Genomic DNA, 23495 nt, shown 5'->3' on the forward strand with positions numbered 1-23495 from the left:
ATGTTTAATCAGCGCTGAACATTCTGTTGACCTTTTTATAAAATTTGTATTAGTCTTACCTGGAGATTAAACCTTGAGTAGATGAATGGATATCTTTTGTGTGATAAGCATGCCAATGCTATAGAAATATAGCTGATGTCAGAGAGTCTTGGGGAAAAGCAAGCTTTTCCTGGGCTTGGTAGAACAGTCTTGGATGTCGGCAGCTGAATGTCCCGAAGCTCCTCTGTGGCTGTGCTCCCCCTACAGACGGTGCACCATGACCGTGGGTCCCACCGTCACCCACTGCCCTGCCCTTCCTTGGCACAGGCAGAGGGAAAGCAGGAGACACCGACCCAAATGACACCTGTCAGAATGCAGAAAGGAGAGAAGCACAGAAACAAACCTTCAAAGAGGATGCTGGAACTTGGGGCATGTAGATGAGGGAGTGAGGCAAGAAAACGGCTCCTGGAGGTGCTAACAGACAGCAGTGGCTGGTTAAGGGGGGAAGAACAGGAAAGACTTGCAAGATGGGGATTAGGTTAAATGGGAATTGTACAAAATAACCCAGAATGGGAAAAGAAGATAAAGGAGCAAGGAAGGCAATCCAAGTTCATGCTCAGGGAAGTAAAGCTGGGGCTGGGGAGGGAAGTGCGGGCATGTTCACTCGGATTAATTTGAAGAATGAGGAAGTACAAGATGGGGTTACTGGGCAGTTTGGACCACAGAGCTCAGGAGTAAAGGAATGAAACTAGGACTTGCTGAGCAGAGAGACTGGCACTGAAAGGACAGCCTTAGGAATGAAGAACAAGACTGTTGAAGTGTGACTGGGAAAGAAGAAGGAAGAGGGGCAGGAAGAAGTTCAAGGAACAGGACAGAAGAGGGCATGCTTTGGTGTGACTACCAGAGAAGGGTCAATGTGTATCAGTGCATGACATCTTCCAAAGTCACACAGGACCCCAAGATGACAAATTCTCCTTGTGCATTTGCCAGCAGAGAGGGATGCCATGGAGTACTCAGACTCAATGGCTGCTGCTCACTTCTGTGAGAGTAGGACTTAAAAAATAAGGCTTTGAAGAGAACATCAAGCACATTAAGTAATTTTCCTGTGCCTTAGTTTTCCATGTGTATAATGGAAGGCATACTGCTGCCTCCCCTCACAGCAATGTTTTCAAAATAAACTAATGAATGTTTGTTAATCAGACAGACGCTGTAGTAGCCTGGAAAACCCATGAGGTGCATGGAAAAACCCATGATGAAATTCATAATTTTGTCTTCAGAGAAGAATATGAATAATGTGTAGCAAATAAGTCCTGGGACTACACATTGAACAAAAGCAACTGGCTGTTACAAGAAAAATAGTTCATTATGAAGGCACTATTCATTATGTATGCTGAATGAATCAGAATTTATGTGGAAAAATTAGTACGTAATCATGCAGTTAAAGGCTATATCATAATCTAAACAAAGTGTCCAATGTAAGGTTATTCAAGTGTGCTTCATTCTGGTAATTTCTAAGCACTGATGGCTTGAGCTATACAATCTCACTAATGTGCTTTTACACTTTGCCTTATATATTTGAAGATAGTTCTTAGGAATCAGGATCAGAGCTGGAACTGGTGTCTTGGCCAGATTCAATTAATTTCATCACCTTCCAAACACTTGGCACCATCACAACTGTTTAGTCTACCAGGCTTGTATAAAAACATTACATCATATAAGCTAAGGTGTCATTTCTGGTTTATGTAAACAGCTTGCATCTTTGGCTCCTCATGTTATTCGAGTATGTCTCATGTTTTCAGATTTATTTCAGGAATTTATTACCATGCTGGATTTATTGGAGGATTCAGAAATATTTTTCTGGAGTTCATTAATTGTGGTTTACATTGCCATATTGTGTACACATTCACCTTTCAAACAGAAAGGATAAAGTGGCACCATCCAGTCTCTGGATGCAATCTTCAAATCCCCTTTTTGGCATTATGGAGCAAGGTCTCTGTTATTTCTGAAATGTCATGCATGTCTGAGAGATGGGAAAAAATCAAATATCTAGGTAGACTCCCACATGAGGGACAACTGAGAGATCCAAAAATTTCACAGCAATTCTTAGTGTCCTGAAGCTTTGTTGTTGAATAGTTTTGTTAGTTTTTTTTTAAACTATGACAGTTTTGAGCACAGTTCATATTTTCTACATCCAGCATAAAAGAGAAGTGCTTGTACTTGTGATATTTTGATATGACACAAAATTCAGGGTTATGCTTATTTTTGGTCTGTTCCTCTCCCTGGCTGCAAATCTGAAGATTTAAATTAATTGATATATTTCTTCCATAAAATTATGTCTAACCTGGCTGAACTTGAGCATTGTGATTTTTGATTTTTTTTTTTTATGACAAATGATAATTCTGCTTCAAGTAGGACTTAAAATCTAGTGCATTACTTCAAAAGCTCTCTTGCTGCAAAGAAAAATGCTAATTAATATTTTAACTTTACATTCTTGCTAGAGACAAAGATTTCATATATTCCTCATTGTTAGAACAGAAAAATACTAAATGAAGCAACAAGTCTTCATGAATGATCTTTAGAGTTGTGGAAGAAAAGAAGACTAATGATTTGCCTGTTTTCCACTTCAGCAAGTATTTCATCCTGTCTTGGTTTATATCATAAGTAATGATGTCACTAAGTAGCAAGGCTTTGCTGGAAACTGGCTATTCAACATCCTGGTGTCAAGAAATGTAGTCATCCAAATTCTTCCTTTATATTCATGAATTTTTGGGATTATTTTCCTTCCTTCTTCCTTCTCATCTTCTTTTAGAGCTTTATGATGCCCAAACCTACATTATTGATTATGATTTTATCAGTTATTTTGTCTGGCAATGACCAAGTTGTATATTATAAGCTGTTTATGTTTTGCCTGCCATTCTATTTCATCTCCTTTTCATTCAATTATTTTTTCCTGCAACTCCATGAGATCCTTTATAAAGCTACTGAAATGCTTGACGTGTAATTATGCTAGATTCACCTACAGAATCACTGTTCTTTCCCAGTGCTGATATTGCTAGCTTGAAACTCAAACATATAATATAGCTTTTGTAGTTAATTTCAAGTCAATTTTATACTTAAAGCATTTTAATCATCACTGTCTCCTGTGTGTGTTCCTTCTTCTTGGTATTCATTTCAGATTAGAGATCCCAGATGCATTCTTTTATTTATTCTGTAACAGAATCCACTGGAGCACTTCCTGCCTGTGCTTGTAAGCCATCTTGTGCTTGCAGCTCCTTCTGTTTAAGGTTGTCCTCAATACAAAAATGTGATCTCTCTTTAGATCATTCACAGACACAAAGCCTGGAACCAGGCTCTATGGTACCCCAGTGGGCATGTGAGCTCCTTCCTTGTTTTCCCATATGTCAGTCTCACCTCTGCCAGCCCTGCTTCAGCCCTGCAGATCAGCAGCTCTCAGTGAGTACAAGGACAGGAGGAATCATTTAGGGAGAGAAATTCTAACCCCTCCAGCATCTGAGAAGCAGGCCCCTGGAAGAAGAAGCTGAGCCCACCCCTCACTTAAAATTTCATATATCTTCTGCAAATCTCAAAGACTGAGCTGTTTTTATTGAGGAAGAGATAAGCCATTACTATCTGATTCATTTATTTCATCTTTCATCTTAAACTAGATTTTTCTATTCTACTAGCAATTTTCTTCTCAGCCTACTAATCTGGTGGCTCTATCACCTCTTGTGAGAAATGTTCTGAACTTATGTTTCCAAATTCCTGCCATTCTGCCTGTATGATCTGGGTCAGAGTACACTCAGAAAGCCAATTCAGTCTTTCCAACAGCTTCCCAGTGAGGTTCCTGGTACCAAAACCATAGATTCTAGAATAGGCAGAGAATCCCTTCTGTCATGTGAGGTGTGTTGAGGAAAGACTCTATCATATTCTTATTTAGATTTCTCTAGTATTTCATCATTGATTTTTGAATGGGTTCCAGTCAGGCATTGTTGTGTTCTGTTGTCTCCAAAGCCTTGCTGAAGCCTGTCTTCCTGACCTTGGTTTTTCATTGTGGGACTTCTCTGCCTGATTAGTTTTCCATTTTTTCCCCTAGAATCTAGAAAGATCTCCTTGTTTACCCATTCCTTGTAATTTCCTGCATCTTTTATTGTTCATGGCTTCTAAACAGCAGGTTTGAAGGCTGTGCCTTTTCTGAATAAGGTAGATTTCAATCCCCTTGTGCTGCTGAAGTAGTGGTGTTATCTTCCACCCTGACTGAGGAGGTAATCTTTAAAAATCCTCCCAGTCTGAGTTTTTCTTAGACCATTCAGGACAGTAGGTACATCTTCTGTTCTGCCAGCATGTGTGGCCTTTCGTGCTTTTTGTGACCTGAAGGCTATATTTATTTCTGGCTGAATGCAGAATTAGACATGCTTAAACTATGTCTTCTGTTCTCTTTTGACAGAATTTTTCAGCATTTTTCTTGCAGACCACTTTCTTCAAAAGTTTGTAAACATATCTGGAGAAACAGTACTAACACTTCCAGTACAGGATATGTGTATAAAATATGTCACTTCTATAGAAAAGTACAACAAAGACAGTGTTTAGGCAGTTGGAACTAAAGAAAACTCTGCTCCAGAAACACTTTGTGTGATTTCTTCACTAGGGTTTGTTCCACAGTGGAGCATTCTTTATTTGACCTTGAAATGTTTTCCTTCAGCACAGAAGATTTGCTCAGAATTCATTGTAGCGTTTGTAACCGAATCAGTTTTCACAGTGGTGCTTGTAGCTGAATCATTAGTCAGTTTTGTTTTATTGTTCTCTGAGTGTTCTTGTTTGATTTCTGCTTGAATGAACAAGGTGTTTTGCATGGATGTTTCCAAAAGCAATGATTAGCTGTACTGTTTTCATAACCTAACAAGTGTTCCTCTGAGTCTTGACAGGTGTAGCTGCTGCCAAGAATGGGAGGCCTTAAAATTAGTTTGGTGTTGCTCTTTCATTCCTGCAGAGTGACAGAAGGTATTATCAGGGTTGCACTCTTAGTTCCACGTGGAGTGGAATCTGGAGTTTATTTCTTCGATATTGGAGAAAGTCATTCCCAGCTGGCAGCTCTAGGAGAAGCAGAGTTGAAGGAATTGCAGTATTAACCTTTGTATATCCAAGCACTCTTCTTAGGAGAATTCTTTGGTTTGCAATGATCTGAAACAACCCATAAATTTATTTCCTGAGCTATTCTGTTGACTTCAGTAAGAGTTTGTGTAAAAACCAATTTGCATTCATAATGTGGCATGATTAAGATCTTACAAGGGCTGTATTTTCCTGGTCTTTGGTGTGTGTGTTCTAGCTTATTTCATACAGATAGGCATCTCATTTGGAGTTTGTCTCTATAGGTTGCAGTTTGTCTGAATTTACTCTGTCTTTTTTTATAAGATAGATTTTTATACCGTATTTATAATCTGCATTTAACTTCCGGCTAGAAAGAACACTTTTAAAAGATTATTCTTTTAAAGCATTTTTTTACAGTTCACTTCTATGTGTACTCATAGTCAAAAACATTTGGACTTCAAAACAAGCAGGATTAAAAGATGTTAAAAGGCTCTTTCAGTCTTGGCCAGCTGTAAGTTCTAGTGTACAAGTATCTGTGGAGTGACTCATGCTGTGTTGTTCTTTTTAATGCAACTTATGTAAAGGGAAATTATATGTGGGTTTATATAAAGGAAGGGATAAAATTAAACACAGGGTGTGCAGCAGATTGTATTTTCTAATGCTACTAAGGAACATCTTCCATGTGACAACATAAGGTAAATACTATGTACTTACACTTTTGTGATGAACTTTATGCTGGTAGCTTAATATAGATGTTGAGTAGAAAGCATGTGATTTTCAGAGCACTGCTTCTGATGAACTTCTAGTCTTTACACCTCCAGTGTAATTCCAAGACATATCTCTAAATATGGAATATGTTCCATATTTCACAGGAACTGAAAATCCTCTCAGGCTGCTGACTGATTCCAGTAGATCACAGGGAATTTATGTCCCTCTTGTATGGAACATACTGGAATTTTAGGCCATGTTACCTGTGCTGTGATGACACAGTTACCACCTTACTCCTCATGAAAGGACAGGTTTGGGCAGTAAGATTTCTCATGGCATTTATTCTGATTGTCTCACCTCTGCCCATGTGTAGATGTTACTTTCTTTCCCCCATAGATGGAGGCACCTGAAACTCTGACTACAGTTCTTTGTTTGCTCTGTCTGTGAACAGCTCTGTGCCATGCTTTGGGAGCCTGACACAAAGAATGTGTCGCTTCTGTACTTCTCTTTGTCACTGTTTAGGTAGCATGGAGTTGTTAAATCATGCTTGATATCCAGAGATCTGAGTAGAACAGCCTTTCTAGAGCATGAGAGTATAATTTCAGGTTTTGTGGCACATCAGGTAGCCAGGTGGCCCAGCAGGGCTCGTGTGGTAGGAACATATCTAGTGCTCTGCTTTCTCACAACTGGACAAGTGCAGGGAAGACAGAACCATGATCTCCATGTGTAGTCATTCTCCTTTTTCTATTTTTGTATATTCTGTACTGCTCAGCTGCTTTCTGTGTTGCTTCCTCGAGCAGACCACCAGGGAGCCCCCCAGGCTGCCTGGTGGGGCTGTCAGCCCTGGTGCAAGCATGCAGTGCTGGAGATGGAAGCCAGAGAGGGAAACTAAATCCTTCAGTGTATCTCAGTATGCTTATTAGATTAGCTCATATGGTAGGGAGTGGGAACTGGAAAGCATTCCTTGAGATGCTTTTAAATGCTCTAAATCCAAAAGATGAAAAACTAATCTAAATATGAATTCTTTTTAAGTACCATACCCAAGGGAACTTGTTTAGCATTGTGAACTTGTAGAAGGTTGTGCAGCTATTCCTCTATAGCTAATCAATTTTTGTCTTGTCTTGATCATGATTGGTGCCATTGTTGCAGTCCAATGGCTGTTGATAGCCTGCATAATAAGACTACAGAAAAATTTATAATGGAAATATTGTAAGTATCCAACTGAGCTGTGCTTTTTTTAAAGAGCAATTTGAGAGCTATTGAGGACCGTAGATCTGATGTTTTTGGAATTGTTGTAGGTTTCTTTTAACTTAATTACATCAAAACTTCGCTTTGAGTTTTGTCCTCTCCATTAGACAATTTTCATTAGGTAACCTACAGGAGAGTTCTGTCACAAATGCCATCAGGACAGGAAGCTGATGAGCTACAGCTGAGACTTTTAATAAATATGCATGGTCAGTATGCTATACTGTGTCTGAGTGAGGGGTGAATTCCAGTGTGGTGAAGACTCTGCTGAAAGATTTCTTTTGGCTACAATATTCATAACTATGTCATCTTTATATTCTAGTAACAGTGAAAAGCTTCACCTCATTGCAGCCTTCCTCTTGATAAGGAGTATTTAGCAGGATCCTCTCATTTCTGCATGCTTGCCTGCCTTAATGAAACTGGCAGCAACCTATGTGATCTGTGAGCTCTCTGCTCTTGTCAGAGGTTCAGAAGTTAGAAACAGTCAACCAGTGGCAGACCTGCATCTAAAGGCCTTGGCAATGTTTAGTTTCCCTAGGAAACCAGCTAAAAATTAAACAGAACAACTCCTGCCAAAAAAGGACTCTCAAAACCCCTATATCCTTTATTTCTTAGCGTCTGAGAGAAAGTCTGAAATGGGCATACAATTCTGAAACGTGCATACAATTTAAATGTAAAATAGAACAGTACAAGTTACAAAGTAGAATTTCCTGAACTATTGTGACTATGTAATACATTTCAAATCACAGCTAAAAAGCACAAACTGGTGTAAACCAGAGCCAAATCCCATTCCTTACAGGAGATGTGTGTGAAAAGCACCCAGCAATTGCCAGTGCACTGAAGTAAAGAAATGCTCATTCATGCTGCAGGCTGCCAAGGGTACCCAGAGAGTTACAAAAGCCCACTCATGCTGAGCACCCTACTTTCCCAAGGAAAATGCTTAGTAAAACTATGTTCCCCAGCCTTGAGTTCTCTCTGCTGCCCTTCAAGGGATGAGTTTTGCCTTTCTGTCTGGGCTTCCCTTTGGTGAAAGGAAGTGGACTTTAAATGAAAAAATCCTTTTGTGATCAAGGCGCTTGCAGTTTCAGGGAAGCTGGCAGGTCACATTAAAGCTCATGTGAATACAAGGCTGCCTCATCTCATCTTGCTAGATTTGAACTCACATGACTCAACTTGAAGTAGAGAACACGTTTTTGGTTTAGATGAAGACACAGCTGCAGTAAATGGCACAAGTTGTTGCCAGCCAAAGAATGAGGTAAACCAATGTGAATGAGGTTCACAGTAATAAACTAAAATGGAACTGTTTGTCTCTCTCCTTTGTTTAGTGACATGTGGAGGCACAAATCATGAAAGGCCAGTCACTTCTCTAATACACAGTTAATATTGAAAGCAATGGAAAACTAAGGGCAATGCTTTGCCTCAATTTCACTGTCAGCTGAAGAGCACTGGAGCAATTAGGCCAGTGACCCAGAGCAGTGTCACTTGGATCGGAATCTGGCCCCAAGCAACTTGTCTGGGGTCACACAGTCAGAGCCTTCATCTGAGATCTGTTTTCCTTTGTTGTTAGTCCTGGAGATATAGGCAGTCCCACAGTCTCAGACACAGCTGTACATTTTATTCACCAGAAGAGACAAACGTCATGCCATTAAAAGCTTTGTGTCCCTTCCTGCTCCAAAATCTGCTCCTTTAGGAATCAACAGGGTGGGAGTGTGCTGAAAAATTTTATTCCAGTTTTCAGCAGAACAGCACTGAGATAGCATCCTTACAAAAATACACCACAAAATGGGCCTGCAGTCTGAAGTGTGGTCAGAATTTCACATTGGCTAGATAATAATAGAGATCTGAATGAAGAGCATATGATAGGTTGATCTGGGAGAGATTTTGTAGTAGTTTCCAACATACTTACTTTCCAAGTTTGGAATTCTGTATGACTGAAGGTATGCATTGAACTCAAATACTAGTTGTCTAAGTAAAGACTGAAAAGTTAATTTTAACTTTTAAATGGCATTTAAATTAAGTAAGATGGTGGTTTAGAGCCTTTTACATCCCTTGTTACCTTCTTTCCCTTTCAACAACTGAGAAATGCACATTTTAATTAAAATTTGTTTTTCAAATGTATCTTGTAGCCAGCACATGCTGAGAAGAGCCACTTACCACCCATGTACTGGAGGCTTGCTGTGCTGAACAAAATGGGAGTATTTAATTAGGAGGAAATACTGTGGTGGCTTAGTGTTTGTGGCCTGCGATAATGATGTCCTTTTTGATTTCAAGAGGACAGAATTGCCCTTGCCTGGCTCTGATGGCAGAGCCATGAAAAACAATGGTTTGCCAGTAGGAGATTTTTTTTTTTTTTTTTTTTCCATACTGCAACTGCAATAAATCATGAACTGACCTTTCACAGAAGGTCATAGAGAAGTTTGTTTAGCTTTACATGACAAGGTACAGTAAAAAATGAAGCCATGTTTAGTAAAAGCAGGCTGAGAACATTAGAGGGCACTGGGTATAAATTGTTTTGCAAACAGGAGTCACTCGGCAGCCAGATGAGGAGCAAGATGCTGATGGATGGTGGTGACATTTGCACTCAGCTTGTCTGGCCAATTCAGTTTGTTTGGGTTTGGAATTCATGGGTCATAAAAGGAGATCCCAGCACTTCCCAGCTCTCCACCCAGGGATTTGGTCAGTCCTTAGAGGATGGTAGGGTCAAAGGATCTCAGTAGATCTCCAAATCTTAGATACAGGGGAGAGTTGTCCTCATAGCATGGATGGCAGTTTAATCTTCTAGCCTAAGCAATTTTTCAGTCTTACAGGTTTCCTAGTGCTTAGTGAAGAAAAATGTGCCTACCTCATTATTTACAGCCTTTCAGTTGCATATTTCCATCTGAAAATTAAAGTCCTCCTTTTTTATATTTTCTCCATTTATTTTTGACACAGTGAGAACTAAATTTTGTATGAAGCTGTGTGTGTTTAGATTAGCATATTACTGTGTTAACACTTGTAATAAAATTGCAAAAAGAAAAGAGGAAAAAAATCAATAATAAAGGCCCAACCTTGTGGGACATAAAGTACTTTATAAAGGCATAGGGACCTCCAGTTTTTTTACAAATATTCTTCAAAAAAATATCTAATAGGAGTAAGGGGAACTCTAAAAAAGGTAATTATATCAACAGAGACTTCATCTATTTCCATTTCAGTATTCAATTTAGGGGTTTGGCTGCTGTTGACATTCTGAAAATGTGGTTTAGTTTTGAATGAGTAAGGTATAAATATTAAATACTTCCAAGATGTCAAATAACTTCAGGATATCAAATAACAATTAAATCTTAGTGAAAGAATAAGGTCAGCCTTGCCAATTTAGCCATTGATCTGATTTGCAGTCAGGGTTTGTGTTATGCTTTGGGTTTGTGGAGTTTATGTACATAGTGGTAACCACGTTTTCAGAAGTTCTTGAGTAACTCAGCTTAGATTCCATTGATTTCAATAAGACTTTTGCAAATAATTTAGCTATTTCTGAAGATGTTACTATTCATTACTTAAATTTTTGGTCTAAAGAAGGATAGGTCAAAAATCAAAGGAAGAATTGTTGCTGATTTAGACCATTTGGCTGATAGCATCAGAGGACAATGTACAGTGATATATCTGAATTTTCTCTATGGTAATAGCAAGAGAGGAAACAATTATTTTGAGGAATTAGTTTAATGATGCAATTAAATACACTATTTATTTAAAATAAATTACAGTTATTAAATAATTTGTCTATAATTGAAGTTAGCAAGTTATAAATTCATCCACATTCAAGCTTTAATGGTCCTGAGATACTTGATTCTATCAGTGCTTTCAGAAAAAATATTGTGGGAATAAATGATGTATTTGACACAGAAATTCATAAAAATTATTCTTGAAAAGTTTATCCCTTTTTAAGTATTAGTCAAAGGATATTTCTGAATCAATGACACATAGATTTCTTTGCTAAGGAGTTCAGAAATTGACTGCAATGTAAAATGTAGTATTTATCCCCATGATTTTTCTTTTTTCTCTGGCAGAAATCTTGCAAATTGCTGTTACATCATGAGAATCAGTCAAATTGACGAGTGTAATTTAGGAAATTATTATAAAGGGTAACTTCAGCTAGCTCTTAGCTTCTGTGACCTCCCTCTCTACTCTCTGAAAAGCATGGATTCCTCCAGGGCCAAGTTAAATGTGAGAGCTACCTGTAGGTACTCAGATACCCCATCTAGGTATCTGCCTCTCTTCACTGGATGCAAAGTGAGCTTGAGGAGGCTCACTGCCCAGGGGGGATGTTTTGTCAGTATTTTTGTCTTTCTTAGCATAGGAAAAGTATTAGCTGTTTCCATAATAGTCTGGAAAATTCATATATGTACATATATATAAATTCATGTATGTATTTTATGTACATGATATGAAGATTGTACCTATACATCATTGCAAGTCATAGGTATAAAATCGTTTGGAGAATAGCCTTTGCTTTTGGATTAACAGATGCATATTTTGTATCAAAATTATTCCAGGTGTAATTCAAGATATCTATGGTCTTGTCACAGGAGTGAATATTGTTGGTTTTGTTCTTGTTACTCTTTCTGCTGTCATATTTAAGAAACATTTAGGTTTTAAATTTGACTTAGAAGGAATACATATGGCCCAACAAATCCACTGTTGAGAATCTACTATCTATGCCAAAATTTATATTCCACAGAAATCTTATAATGTGACTATTTAATTTCTGCTTACTAATTATAGTAACCTTCTCTGTAAAGATACACTTAATTTCCTATTGAACATAATGTTGTATTTAGTGCCTGCTGAGAGAATGAGCTGTAAACCAAAGCCTTTCAGTGCTGATAGCATAACCACGTTCCAAAATGTGCCACGGTACCTTTGCTGGCTGCTGCTAGCTGTCAGGTTTGCCACTTGTGCCTTGTATATTCCCAGTGGTGTTGGTGCAACACACACATTTGAGGAAACAAAGCCCCTGAAGTCCCATCTGCTTTTGTCCAGGGGCATTTTGTTCAAATGAGCACCTGAGCTGGGTGGGTGATGGAGCACAGGGCTCACAGCCCACGGTTTCCCATGGGCACACATGGTCCCCCACTGCCGTGCTGCACCCCCAGCCTGCAGAGCAGGGCTGCAGGCCCCTGCTGACAGCAGGCACTGGGAAACCAGGCTTGGAGAGAGCAGGAGCTGGGAGCTGGGAGCCTGCACATCCCTGGCAGGCAGAGGCACAGTGAGGGATTGGGCTGCTGCTGATGGGAATCACGGCGCCACTTGCGGAGTGCATTCATGCTCCGGGTGAGAAGGAGGAAGAATCGAGTCCTTTGTAAGGGGCTGAGACAAATTTTTCAGCACAGAAACCAGGCACTCCAGAGATTGCTCAGTGCTTTGTTTATGTGGGCACTCTCTGGGGGGCATTCTCAGCTGAAGAAGATGCCTGTACTGAAGGCACATTTGTACTCTCAGAGTCCAGTTGTGCTCTCTTTGGTTTGTGTGTGGAATATTCCTGCTGAAGTCAATGTCCTAGATTAGCAGGAAACAGATAAATTAAGCTGTTAAAACCATGTGATAAAACTGTATATGTACATTTCAAAGCCACTCAGTATAGATACACATATTAATTAAGTAATGCTTTATTCTTGAAACTATTTTTAAAAAGTATTGGACACAGTGCACATTTCTTACTAGAAAATGCACAGCAGTAGTATCAGACAATGGGGAGGAAATGAGGAGAAGGTTTAGAGGGGTTTATCCCTCTAACAGGATTTCTAGGGTCAGGCATTCTCTCTTCATCTAATTTAGGAATTAGTTTTATAAGGATGCTTATTTAGAAAATATTCCTAAATATGCTTATATAAGTATAAAAATCTCTATTGGGAGGTAGTTTACCAGGATTCTGGGGGAGAGAAGAGAGATACTTTAGAATCCAGACTCTTCACTCATTTTTTTGTACATGAAAAGAGGCACAACAAAAACATCAACATTACTTCTGTGGTTATGGATAAAAAATTGACCTTTGAAATAGAATAACTATCCTAGAGAAGTGCACTTACATAGCCTAACAAATAACAGCCTTGATTTAATATTTGTTTGAATGTTGTTGCATTTGTATTTCCTCTGTGTGATTTCACTGTCTCTCTTGAACAAGGTGTTGCTGTGAACATTGAAATGTTGGTATTCAGGTTAATTATTTGTTTGGTGGGGACATATAGTCCTGGCTCTGTAAAATAATTCTGTACCGCCAGCAGTTGGACTGGGAGCCATTCTTTCCTCAGCACAGGAGGAAAATATGAGACTGTATTTTTGCTTAGTTAAATTTAAAGTAGCAACTCATATGTAATTTCCTGGCACTTCCCTGTCATTTTTGATGGTTATACAGAATGAAATTTTCTCCCTTCTGTTGAATTTTTGAGGAAATTAACAGTAAATTGGAGAATTGACTCTCAATTACACACTTAAATATTGTCAGTCTATATTAGATTTCTGTAATTACAATATTTTATCTCTATAGATCTGATATATAACCTATCCATTGAATTATCAAGACAAGTAAATGTAGAAACTTTTGTATTTCATAAAGTTTAAGGGTTTCTTCGTTCATGTTATGGGAGTTCCTGTTTGTAAGTGAGTTGTTCTCAGTTGTTAGCATCCACGTCTATAAGAGGATTTCTTATGTCATGGTACCTAAGACGTGTGTGCTCTTAGACATTGATCCCCTCTCATCAAACATTTCCTCTTCAAAATACCATAGCTAATATCTCTCATTGTATTGAAAATGTTACCTTGAGAAAGCCACATTCTGATTTCCCCAGTGCATGCATTTTAAAATCTGAATAAGGTGAGATTTTTTTTCAAATGTGATTCATGATATAAAATTCTGTTTGGCCTTTAGTGTGTTTATTACATGTGCTGTTGGTATCTATCTATCTATTTATCTATATCTATCTATCTGTCTATAAACCTAAACTTTCAGGGTCTCGGAAATTGCTTCTCATCCTCATCTACACATATTTTGATTTTCAGAGATCTTCCCAGAATGCTTTAAGAATCTAGCATTAGCTTTTAATTTTGTGCTTTGTGAGTACAGTCTCACTTATTTCTGGCTCATGAACCTGAGTCACGTTTCCCTCATCACATTGCTGGGTTTTCATGGAGCTGACAGCTCACAGAAGTAGCTGCAGGAGTTAATGTCTTGTGTGTGTTCCCAGACACTACACCCAGCACTTGGTGCACCCTCTCCTGCATGGCAGCAGCCCCAGTGAGGGAAATTACATCAGTGTAGGGCAATATTGTGGTGGCACACAGATAGTGTGGTCACCATGGTTCCACTGACTTTCCTCCCAGTCACTGCTTGTGGGGTATCATCAGGGCTTTCCCGTGCTTTTGTCTTTCCCAGTTCATTCAGTGGCTTCTTGATGTCTCACACACCATAAAAAATTGCAGCAACCCAGAGGCTGCTTTGAGGTGCTTGGATGCAAACTGACATGGTTTGGGTGAACAGAGCAATCACCACTGAATCTGGGCTTTCTTTTTTGTAGCAAACTTTCAGTCCTGGGGAAAAGGGCAGTGTTAGAGATGGAGGCTCTCCAGGAGCTTGGCATGTTAGGTGTGCTTAGATTTCTTTGTGGTCTTTATACTTCCCTCAAATACGTGTGTTGTATCACCTAGTTTTCTGTCTAAGCACTACCCTACCCCTAACCCAGCACCATGGGATTCCAGATCACAAAGATATAGGAGCAGCAAAGTTGGGGCCCTGCTGGGATAGCCTTGGTGTGCCTTTAGCCCCAGTTTTCCTGAAACTGCAGGCTCTTTGACTCTTTCAACCCTAACCCCTACCCTAACGCTAAAAATTACCTGGAGATATTCTGCTTGACATTTACTTACAGCTATTTATTCAAAAGCAAAGAAATTAAAAGGAATGGGAGTGCAGATATCTGAAGATGTGTGCCAGATATTAATACAAACAGAAAATGATATCTATTTCCAGAAGCACTTTTGCTCTTTGCCACTCGTGTTCTCCAGAATGTTTATTTCTCTCTGTTAGTTTTTGTCAATGGTCATTACTCCTTTGCACATGTCCTGAGGCTGAAACTACCTTGGCTGTTTGTAACACAGCTCAGGCCCTGGGTATGGAATACAGAGGCTTATTTTTAGGTTAATAATTTGCACATTGAGCTATTGTGGATTTATGGCTTGTATTTCCTGGCTGCATGTCTGTTTAGGGTCTACGCAGTGTTCAGTGTCTCAGTCTGTCCAACTCTCCAGCTCTGAGAACCTCAGCATCCACACTCCATCTTCTACTTAAACACAGAGCCCTGCTCTTGGAAGAGCCAATCATATGAAGCCTTTTCAGTGTACCTGGCAGAGCTTTCAGTCATCTTTCAAATACAAATTGCTTGCAAAGGAAAGCAGTGCCATTTCCTCCCTGCTGGCTTTCTGAAATGTCATGTTGGGAAAAGCACTTACCACGTCTTTCATACGAAGAGAAAGCTTTCAATAATGACTGGTATTTCTGAGTGTGTTGCAGCCAGTGCAGCTGTTGAAAATGTCACTGGGTATGGCACAAATAGGGGGCATTTTGAGCAAAACCATGCACTAACTGATTTTGGTATTAGTTGAAAAAGAAAAAAAAAAAGAGCAATAGGATGTTTGAAGAATAGACAACCTTTTAGATATAAATGCATAAAATAAGACAAAAATTGAAAAATAGTTTTATTAGTTCTTGAAGTCATCAGTAAAAATACATTATTCACAATAGTTGGAGATCTATGAATTTTGCAGAGTCTGTGATTGAATTTCACATATCTATGAGCAGAATTTTGAACAATCAGGCCAACAGTAATATTCCTGCATTGAAGTGCTGAAATAATTCTTTGGCAGAGTATGATGAGAGGCTGAAATGTTCCTAATGTGTTCCAAGTAAAGTTTTTAGTTTTATTACTGCCCAAACACCTCTGAGTTCAGTTTTTTTGTCATTTTTTATCAGTTATGATGAAAGTATAAATGCTATCTTTTTCTATAATTAGATGTGACTCTGAATAATTCTGGCAATGCATTGCCTCACATCCCTGCATGAGTTTCCCATCTTCATCATTTGGGAGCTTTCCTGAGTTTCTTACAGAGACTCTAGCTTTGATTCTATCTGTCCTTATCTATATTCAATTTTCATTTTTTTCTGTTCTGTTTCTTTACTTCTTCTCTTACATCATATAGATTTGTTGATTTTTTTACCCAGTATTTTTTCTCATCTTACTGGGTTGGTTTATTTTCCATTTGTTCGCTTTTGACTTGAGTGTTATGTAAGTGCAAGACCACCTAACATTTCTGAATTCTAATGTTCATGGAATGTTTAACTATAAAATTGCCTTGGGAACTAAGGGGAGACCTAAATTTAGAACCAGTGATTCTTTTTGGGGTCAATGGTCATTTGTTCATCTCCCATATGTACTTAGAAAAGAACTTCCCAAGAAAACTGCAGGGTCTCAGCTGGAAAACTGGGAAGGATAAAAAACAGAAAATGAAGTTTGCTTGTGTGTTCCTTTTGCTGTGGCTCATCAAAGTGTTAATTGTTTCATTTCAAAGGAGTTGCTGTTTTAAATATGTGCTCATATGTGTATATGCATCCACCATCTATAAACCTTGCAGAGACTGGCTGTGTTTTGTACTTGAAGTGTGGTTTAAGGATGGATATGATTTCTGCTTGTGTTTAAGTGGCTGACAGATATGAATGGGGCCATTATGTTGACTGTGGGCATTGCTGGCTCCTTAACTGAACCTTGGAGCACTTGATAGCTTCAGGTGCTTTGTCCTGTCAGCCTGCAAGCACACACAGTGGTGATGGCAGCCACTCTGTGCACCATGTTATTAGTGCCTATTCACCTGAGGAATTTCATCCCTTTCCAATGCTTTCCATCACTGACACCCAGACTTGTGTAACTGTACCCCAGTGGCTGCTGGGGACCCCCTGTGAGAATTTGTGAGAGGCTGGTCAGGGATGTGCTGGTACTGTAGCACACAAAATACTGAACTAATTGTCCTTATTTGGGTCCTTCACTGAACAAGCTGTGCTTCTTTTCCATGCAGGGAATAAATCACAAGATAGTGGGATTGCAGAGATGGAGGAGCTTCCAGTCCCACACAACATCAAAATAAGTAACATCACATGTGACTCCTTCAAGATTTCTTGGGACATGGATTCTAAATCCAAGGATCGCATTACTCATTACTTCATCGATCTCAACAAGAAAGAAAACAAGAATTCCAACAAATTCAAACACAAGGTAATTTTCATTTAAAAATCAAGGCACAAATGCTTGATTTTAAACAAATGAATCTCTGTTTTATTACCCTTTCAAAGCCAGGCCGTGGGAAACAGGAATTGGATATCCAGCAAAGGTGGGTTATGATTAATCTGGTGGAATTTTGGTTTACCAAAGTACCTTCTCTGTCTCCAGCCCATGTGCATGTACACAAAAATACATTGTTTCACAGAAAACTGCACATTACCTTTTCTGTTTCATTTGAAAGCATTTTTGGTACCTCTACAATGTAGTGCAAGACTGCCATTTTTATTCCTGACTGGTTCTTCATCATTATTTACAAAATGTGTGTATTCTCTGCCTGTCCTTATTCAGTGACAGACTCCTGAGAGCAACACATATCATTCTAACAGAAGAGCCACAAATTCTAATGCACTTCAGGAAGGCTTCCAGCAATTTTAGTTTGCAGCATTCAGCACTGTGACCTGAATATTCATCTGGCCTCTTTCCTCAAGCCTCTGGTGCAGGAACATATTGAAGGCATTGCAGGATCTGCAAATGCTTTACTTACCAAATCCAGCAAAATTTGCTTTGACCTCAGAACAATTGAAATACTGAGATGTCTAGAGAAACATTGAGATAGAAAATTCTTCAAATTTAAAAATTATGTTGGCATTGTCTAAAAGATAAGGTTTGCCAAGGCACAAATAACTGTCCAAACAAATGTAAGGGCTTTAATTTTCTCAGCACCTAAATAACTGTTGGTTTCTAAGCCAGTGAGATAAACAGAAGATATTGCCACCAATTTCTCTGAGGCTTTTTATTGTGAGAGTATTTTTCATGAGATTTCTGTTAATGGCAAGTGTATAATTTTCTTATTTGACCTTTTGTTGTTGTTGTTTTTGGTTGGAAGTAACATATGCAGTAAGAGTAATGAAAAATCACTTACTGTTTATTGAAATTGAGAATTTTACATTTTTGGCCATGTTGTTGCAGTTGCTAGGAACCAGTGTGTGAAGCACTACTAAACCTAATGTTATAATAGGCATGTATTATGCCCCATTTTTAATAGCAATAGCAAATAAAGTAGGATACTTTTGCTTTTTTCTTACTAATTTTGGACTGACTGCCTTTGAATTGAAATTCCCATTTTACACTGCAGAAATAAATATACTCTCTAAAGTGGGATAGATTCTTTCTCATTTCATGTATTTTATTATTCTATATGTTTTTTCATTCATGTGCTAACTGGTGTATTCTTGGAACATTTATTTTTGTGAAAAGTAGAGCCATCCTAGTAGAGCAAACACCACATACACTTCAGAATCTTTATCACAGAAATGAGACTAGAATGGAAGGGGGAGAAATTATACTGGTAGTAGAATAAAGAAAAGCTATTGGATTTATTTTGTGTTTCTCAGCAATTCCCTACCTTTTTATTGTGCAGTAGTGTTTAGTCAAAGGACAAAGGTAATTGGTTTTGTGAGAACAGGAGACTAAAATCTACAATTAAAATTATGAATAATTTGGATGTCTTGTCAGAATTAACTAAAAATTTATTGCTATTAATTTTGTTAGTGACTTGTTTAAGATTTTTTTTGTGTGATTTTTGATGGTTTTATTCCCAAGATTGAATGACAGAGATCCAGAGAGTAGAGAGAGGGTGGACAATAGTAAAACATAGACTGAATAATCCAGCTTTGTGCCAGAGCATGTGGGTGTTGCTTTCATGCATCTTCAGTACTAAGCAATTTCTAGCACAACTTCTAGAATGAACTTTGGTTGATAATTGAAGTGCTCAGATTCCAAGTGTGTAAGCCAGGTGTGGTTCAAGACAAGCATCCTTCCTCCCTCTAAGGTTGGCCATAGGAGTTTCCCAGCTGAAGCTCAGCAGCAGGAGCTGATAGCCCAGCACTGAATCCTCACAGCAGGGAACTGACTTCAGTCTCCACCCATGCCCTGACTTCCTAACAAAGCTTTTGCATAAAGGAGGGGGATAGCACTGCCCTTGCTCCTAGTAGAGCTTTTTTAGAGACAAAACAACGAGCCCAACTGCATAGATTTAAAACAGAGCATTGGGATTTACTCCTAGGAGCTATCCAGCACCCTGGCCTGTACAAGGAGAATCCATCCTTACCTAGCTTACAGGTAGGGTAAAGCACTGCAAGTGCCCATCTCTGTCACAGGTGTTAACACAGGGGACCTGCTTGTTTTCTAACTTAGACAGAATTAACATTAAGTATCAGTTTGCTCAGATGGCTATAAGTTACTTGGGATATAGACTTCACCTGATAGATCCATGCTGTACCTCAGGAAAGGGAGCTCTTTGATTTCTTGTATAATTGGGAATGATTCAACCTTCCAATGCTGTTTCTGCTGGTAAATATATAATGTATACTTGAGGTGCATAAATTTTTATTATTTTTGACTATCATCATCTCTGTGAAAGAGAAGGTTTGTATTGGTAGTGGTGTACAAAGACTAGAATTGCAATAAGATTTTTGTCTTCAATTCATTTTGCATATCTCCTCTCTTTTTCAAAATATAGAAATATGATTACTCCCATGTAATAAGAAAAATACTCAAATGTTTAACAAAACTGGGACTAGAATCTGGGTTTGCTGAGTTCCGATTATGTGTTCTACAAGATGACCTGGCAAAGGGAAGGGTAACATGAAATGGGAGAAAGTTGAAGACTGAAAGCTGCCTCTTTTCCCAAAAAGAAGAGTAGAGTGACTCATACATCTTGCTGCTACTTAGTTATTCAAAGCTCCCAGGCTGTTCTTAGACATTATTGCCATCCAGGTACCTTTGGAGCTGTCTGGTGGGTGCTGGTAGTGGAGCAACCATCTGCAACTCCAGAATCCTGGCTCTCCTTGAGCTGGCACAGTACCTGCTTTGCACTTCTTTGGTGGCTCAGCCAGGAATGAGAGCTGAGCAGAAGATGAAAGGGAGAAGTGGAGAATCCCCAGAGGATCCTCAATGTGAACATTTGAATATTTCTTCTCTATTGTGGCCTTTAAAAAATTGGTGTTTCCTTAGGAAAAAACCAGCAGATTAGAGTTGTGAGAAGCATCACATCTGCCCCTTCTCTCCAGCTGTGCAAGACATAAACCCCTCAGGTCTGTGGTGGTCTGCCCCCTTCTTTTTACCCTTTTCATTTTTTTGGTAGTCCTTCCCTTTTTTTGGTATGGTTAAAAGAGGTAGCTGATGCACAGCTGGAGGGCAAAGCTTTGACACATGGGGCAAGAAGGCTTTTAATGTTAAATGAAAACTGACAAAATTAATGGGGAAAAAGCCACCTCTGGGGTGTGAGCACAGAGATCTGACCCAGGTGGGAGCTCTTTTACAATAACCCAGGAAGAGGTGACAGGAAGAGCAATGACGTTAACTGTGGCACCTGCTGGCTGCATTAGCAGTGGCAGACTCAGTCCAGTGGGATGCCTTTTGGGGTGGTAGCTTCAAATGTCATTTGGTGTTTGTTTTTTTTTTCTTTGTAATTTTTCTCTACATATTATGAATTGTAGCATGCACAACTCTCTCCTTTTCAGATAAAGTTTTTACCCAAATAGTATTTGATTTAAATGATAATTGGCAAAAGAGAAATCATGACAACAAAATTTTACCCTGGATTATCACTCAATTACATCAATTCTTGTCATATCCCAAGCTGCTATTTTACAGTTTCTTAATACAAAAACTGAAGATAATTTTTGTTGATAGGAAAACAAAAGGAGAAAGATCTTCTTCCATAATAGAAGACAAGGGGAAAAAAAATCCTTCAGATCTCGCTTAGAGATCATGACCAGGAAATATCTCCCTTCTATTCCTTTTTTCATTAAAAGTCTACTATGCTATAGGACTACTATCTACCTATAGTCCTAGTGTAGGACTACTATATATAGGTAGATGATTGTGGACTAGGATTTATAGGTGGACAGTTAAGGATATCATTTAAAGTGCCCACTTTTCACATGGCAGCTGTGAAATTATTATTATAACAATTCTGTTATTACTGGTGGATATTCAGTAATAAATATCTCTCATTCTATCACAGCTCCTCAGGTACACTACAGAGAATCATTAAACTCCATTGTGAGTCCTTTCCTCCGCAGGTCTTGCATAAAATGTCCCATTCTTCCATTTTTTCTGTCCTTTGGTGGTCTGTACCAAAGGCTTTGGTACTGTAGAAATCAAGTATTTCAACCACAACAAGCAGCTATTTTTCTTGGTTGCACCCTGGGGCTGTGATATCCTAGAAGAGCAAAATAGAGGATTTTAAGGGGCAGTGGAGGGGAAAGCAAGAGGTTCAATGATAGGCTCAAGCTGTTTGCTTCTTCTGGCCATTGCTGTACAGAAGGGTATTTTGAAAGATGTGAACCAACCGTAGTTACTCTGCAATGTGTTTAATTATCTCTGTTGAAATTTAGTTTGGAAGGTAGCAGCAGCATTGTAGCTGGACTGATTGACAGCAGGAGGAATTTTGTTTGATTATATTGGCCGAAAGAAACCAGTGAGAGCACAAGAATCTCTTAAATTAAGATAGCTTTGTTCTCAATAGTGTCTGTCTTTGTTTGCATATGTAAGCATAAATGACCCAAGAGAGCATTATATATTTGGGCTATATATAATGGTATTACTCTACAGTCACTTGGAACAAATAATTCATTCATACATGCAGGTTATCCCCATGTCTCTTAGAACAGGCCTTACACCACAGTCTTGTGGTACTGCTCACCTTGCTGCACCCACAAACTGTGGGAAATAACTCAAGTTTGCAGAGAAGAGCCAGGGTTGGGGGCTACTGCAAAAGCAGAGAAGGAAAGGGTGGCAGATTGGTTTGGTGTCACTGCTGACCTGTGTGTCCCTTGGTGTTTTGTTTGTGCAGGACGTGCCCACCAAGCTGGTGGCCAAGGCCGTTCCGCTGCCCATGACGGTGCGCGGGCACTGGTTCCTGAGCCCCAGGACGGAGTACACGGTGGCGGTGCAGACGGCCTCCAAGCAGGTCGATGGCGACTACGTCGTGTCCGAGTGGAGCGAAATCATCGAGTTCTGCACCGCAGGTAACAGCTGAGGGATCCTGGTCCACAGCCTGGAGTCAATGGGTGCTGCCTCTGCTGCCACCCTGGGCTGGGCACCTGCCAGTGCCAGCTGTGCTGGTGCCCTTCAATAGTCACCCCCGGAAACTGGAATTCACACTTTAGGCTTTGTATGTGCTGAGGTTTGGCACGTTAAGCAGAGGCAGCTGGACTGCCCTTTGCTTGTGCAATGCTTAGCTGTCCCAAAGTGCTGTGCCTGGCACCACTGCTTGTCCCAGGCTAGGAAAGGGCCACCTGTGTGCCTGTCACTGCCTACCAGCACCTGTGGGGTCAGGTAGAAGGGCAGCTCCCTGACAGCTTAAGACATTCTGCCTTCTCTGAATGCTGCAAAGCCTCAGCACCATCAACAGCCCATCTTGAGGGTCACTTTGGCCTGTATTTGATTTAAAAGGCTTCCTTTGGATGAACAAGACTTGCTGCCACTGTGTAAACCTGTGTGAAATCTGAGGACTGAGACAAGCTCAGTATGAATCCCATGTTGGTTGGGAAGCCATTTAAGCTGGGTCCTGAGCAAGCTTTGTTAGTACTGTCATTGGTTATCGGCTCACAACCATGTATATTGTAACTAATAGTTTATCAGCTGATATGAGCCAGAGAGGGCAGTCCTGAGCTCCTCTGCAGTCCTGAGCTGCACTGCAGTCCCAAATACAGGGAAACCAGCTCTAACACAGGAAATCCTGAGCTGAAAGTTGCTGCAGGCTTGCAGAGTCTTCATGAGGAAGGAGTGGGGAGAATCACAAACACCTGCTCCTGCCATCTGATTTGCTTGTTGCCACTGTTGAAAACTGGGGCATGATGTGATGTATATTACCAAGTTTTCAGTCTGCATGTGTCTGTGGCTTTTGGAGAGTGTTGTGGATTTTCCTGCCCCCTGTACTAGCAGTTTGTCTTTCCTTTCCAGATTATTCAAAAGTTCACCTAACACAGCTATTGGAAAAAGCTGAAGTGATTGCAGGCCGTATGCTCAAACTGTCTGTTTTTTATCGGAATCAGCACAAAGAATACTTTGATTATATCAGGTAAGAAACTCAACATATTCAAAGTCCTTTGGCAAATTAAAGGAGTAATGAAAATAAGTAAATAGAGACAGCTGTGCTGAAGCTGGAGCAGAATG

At 39.5% G+C, this 23495-nt stretch overlaps 1 protein-coding gene across 3 annotated transcripts in view; it reads left to right on the forward strand.

Annotated features, from left to right (window-relative positions):
• Window positions 1–23495, forward strand: part of PHYHIPL (phytanoyl-CoA 2-hydroxylase interacting protein like) — a 56890-nt gene that overhangs the window by 26972 nt on the left and 6423 nt on the right. For all 3 annotated transcript variants that reach the window (XM_059476915.1, XM_059476913.1, XM_059476914.1), the window contains exons 2-4: window positions 17107–17303; window positions 22171–22345; window positions 23283–23400. In XM_059476915.1, coding sequence (XP_059332898.1) covers window positions 17139–17303; window positions 22171–22345; window positions 23283–23400 — 458 coding nt within the window. In that variant the 5' untranslated portion in view covers window positions 17107–17138. The remainder of the gene's footprint in view (window positions 1–17106; window positions 17304–22170; window positions 22346–23282; window positions 23401–23495) is intronic.

The sequence above is a fragment of the Ammospiza nelsoni genome, chromosome 8 (assembly GCF_027579445.1).
Source record: "Ammospiza nelsoni isolate bAmmNel1 chromosome 8, bAmmNel1.pri, whole genome shotgun sequence".
In the NCBI taxonomy this organism is placed as follows: Eukaryota; Metazoa; Chordata; class Aves; order Passeriformes; family Passerellidae; genus Ammospiza; species Ammospiza nelsoni.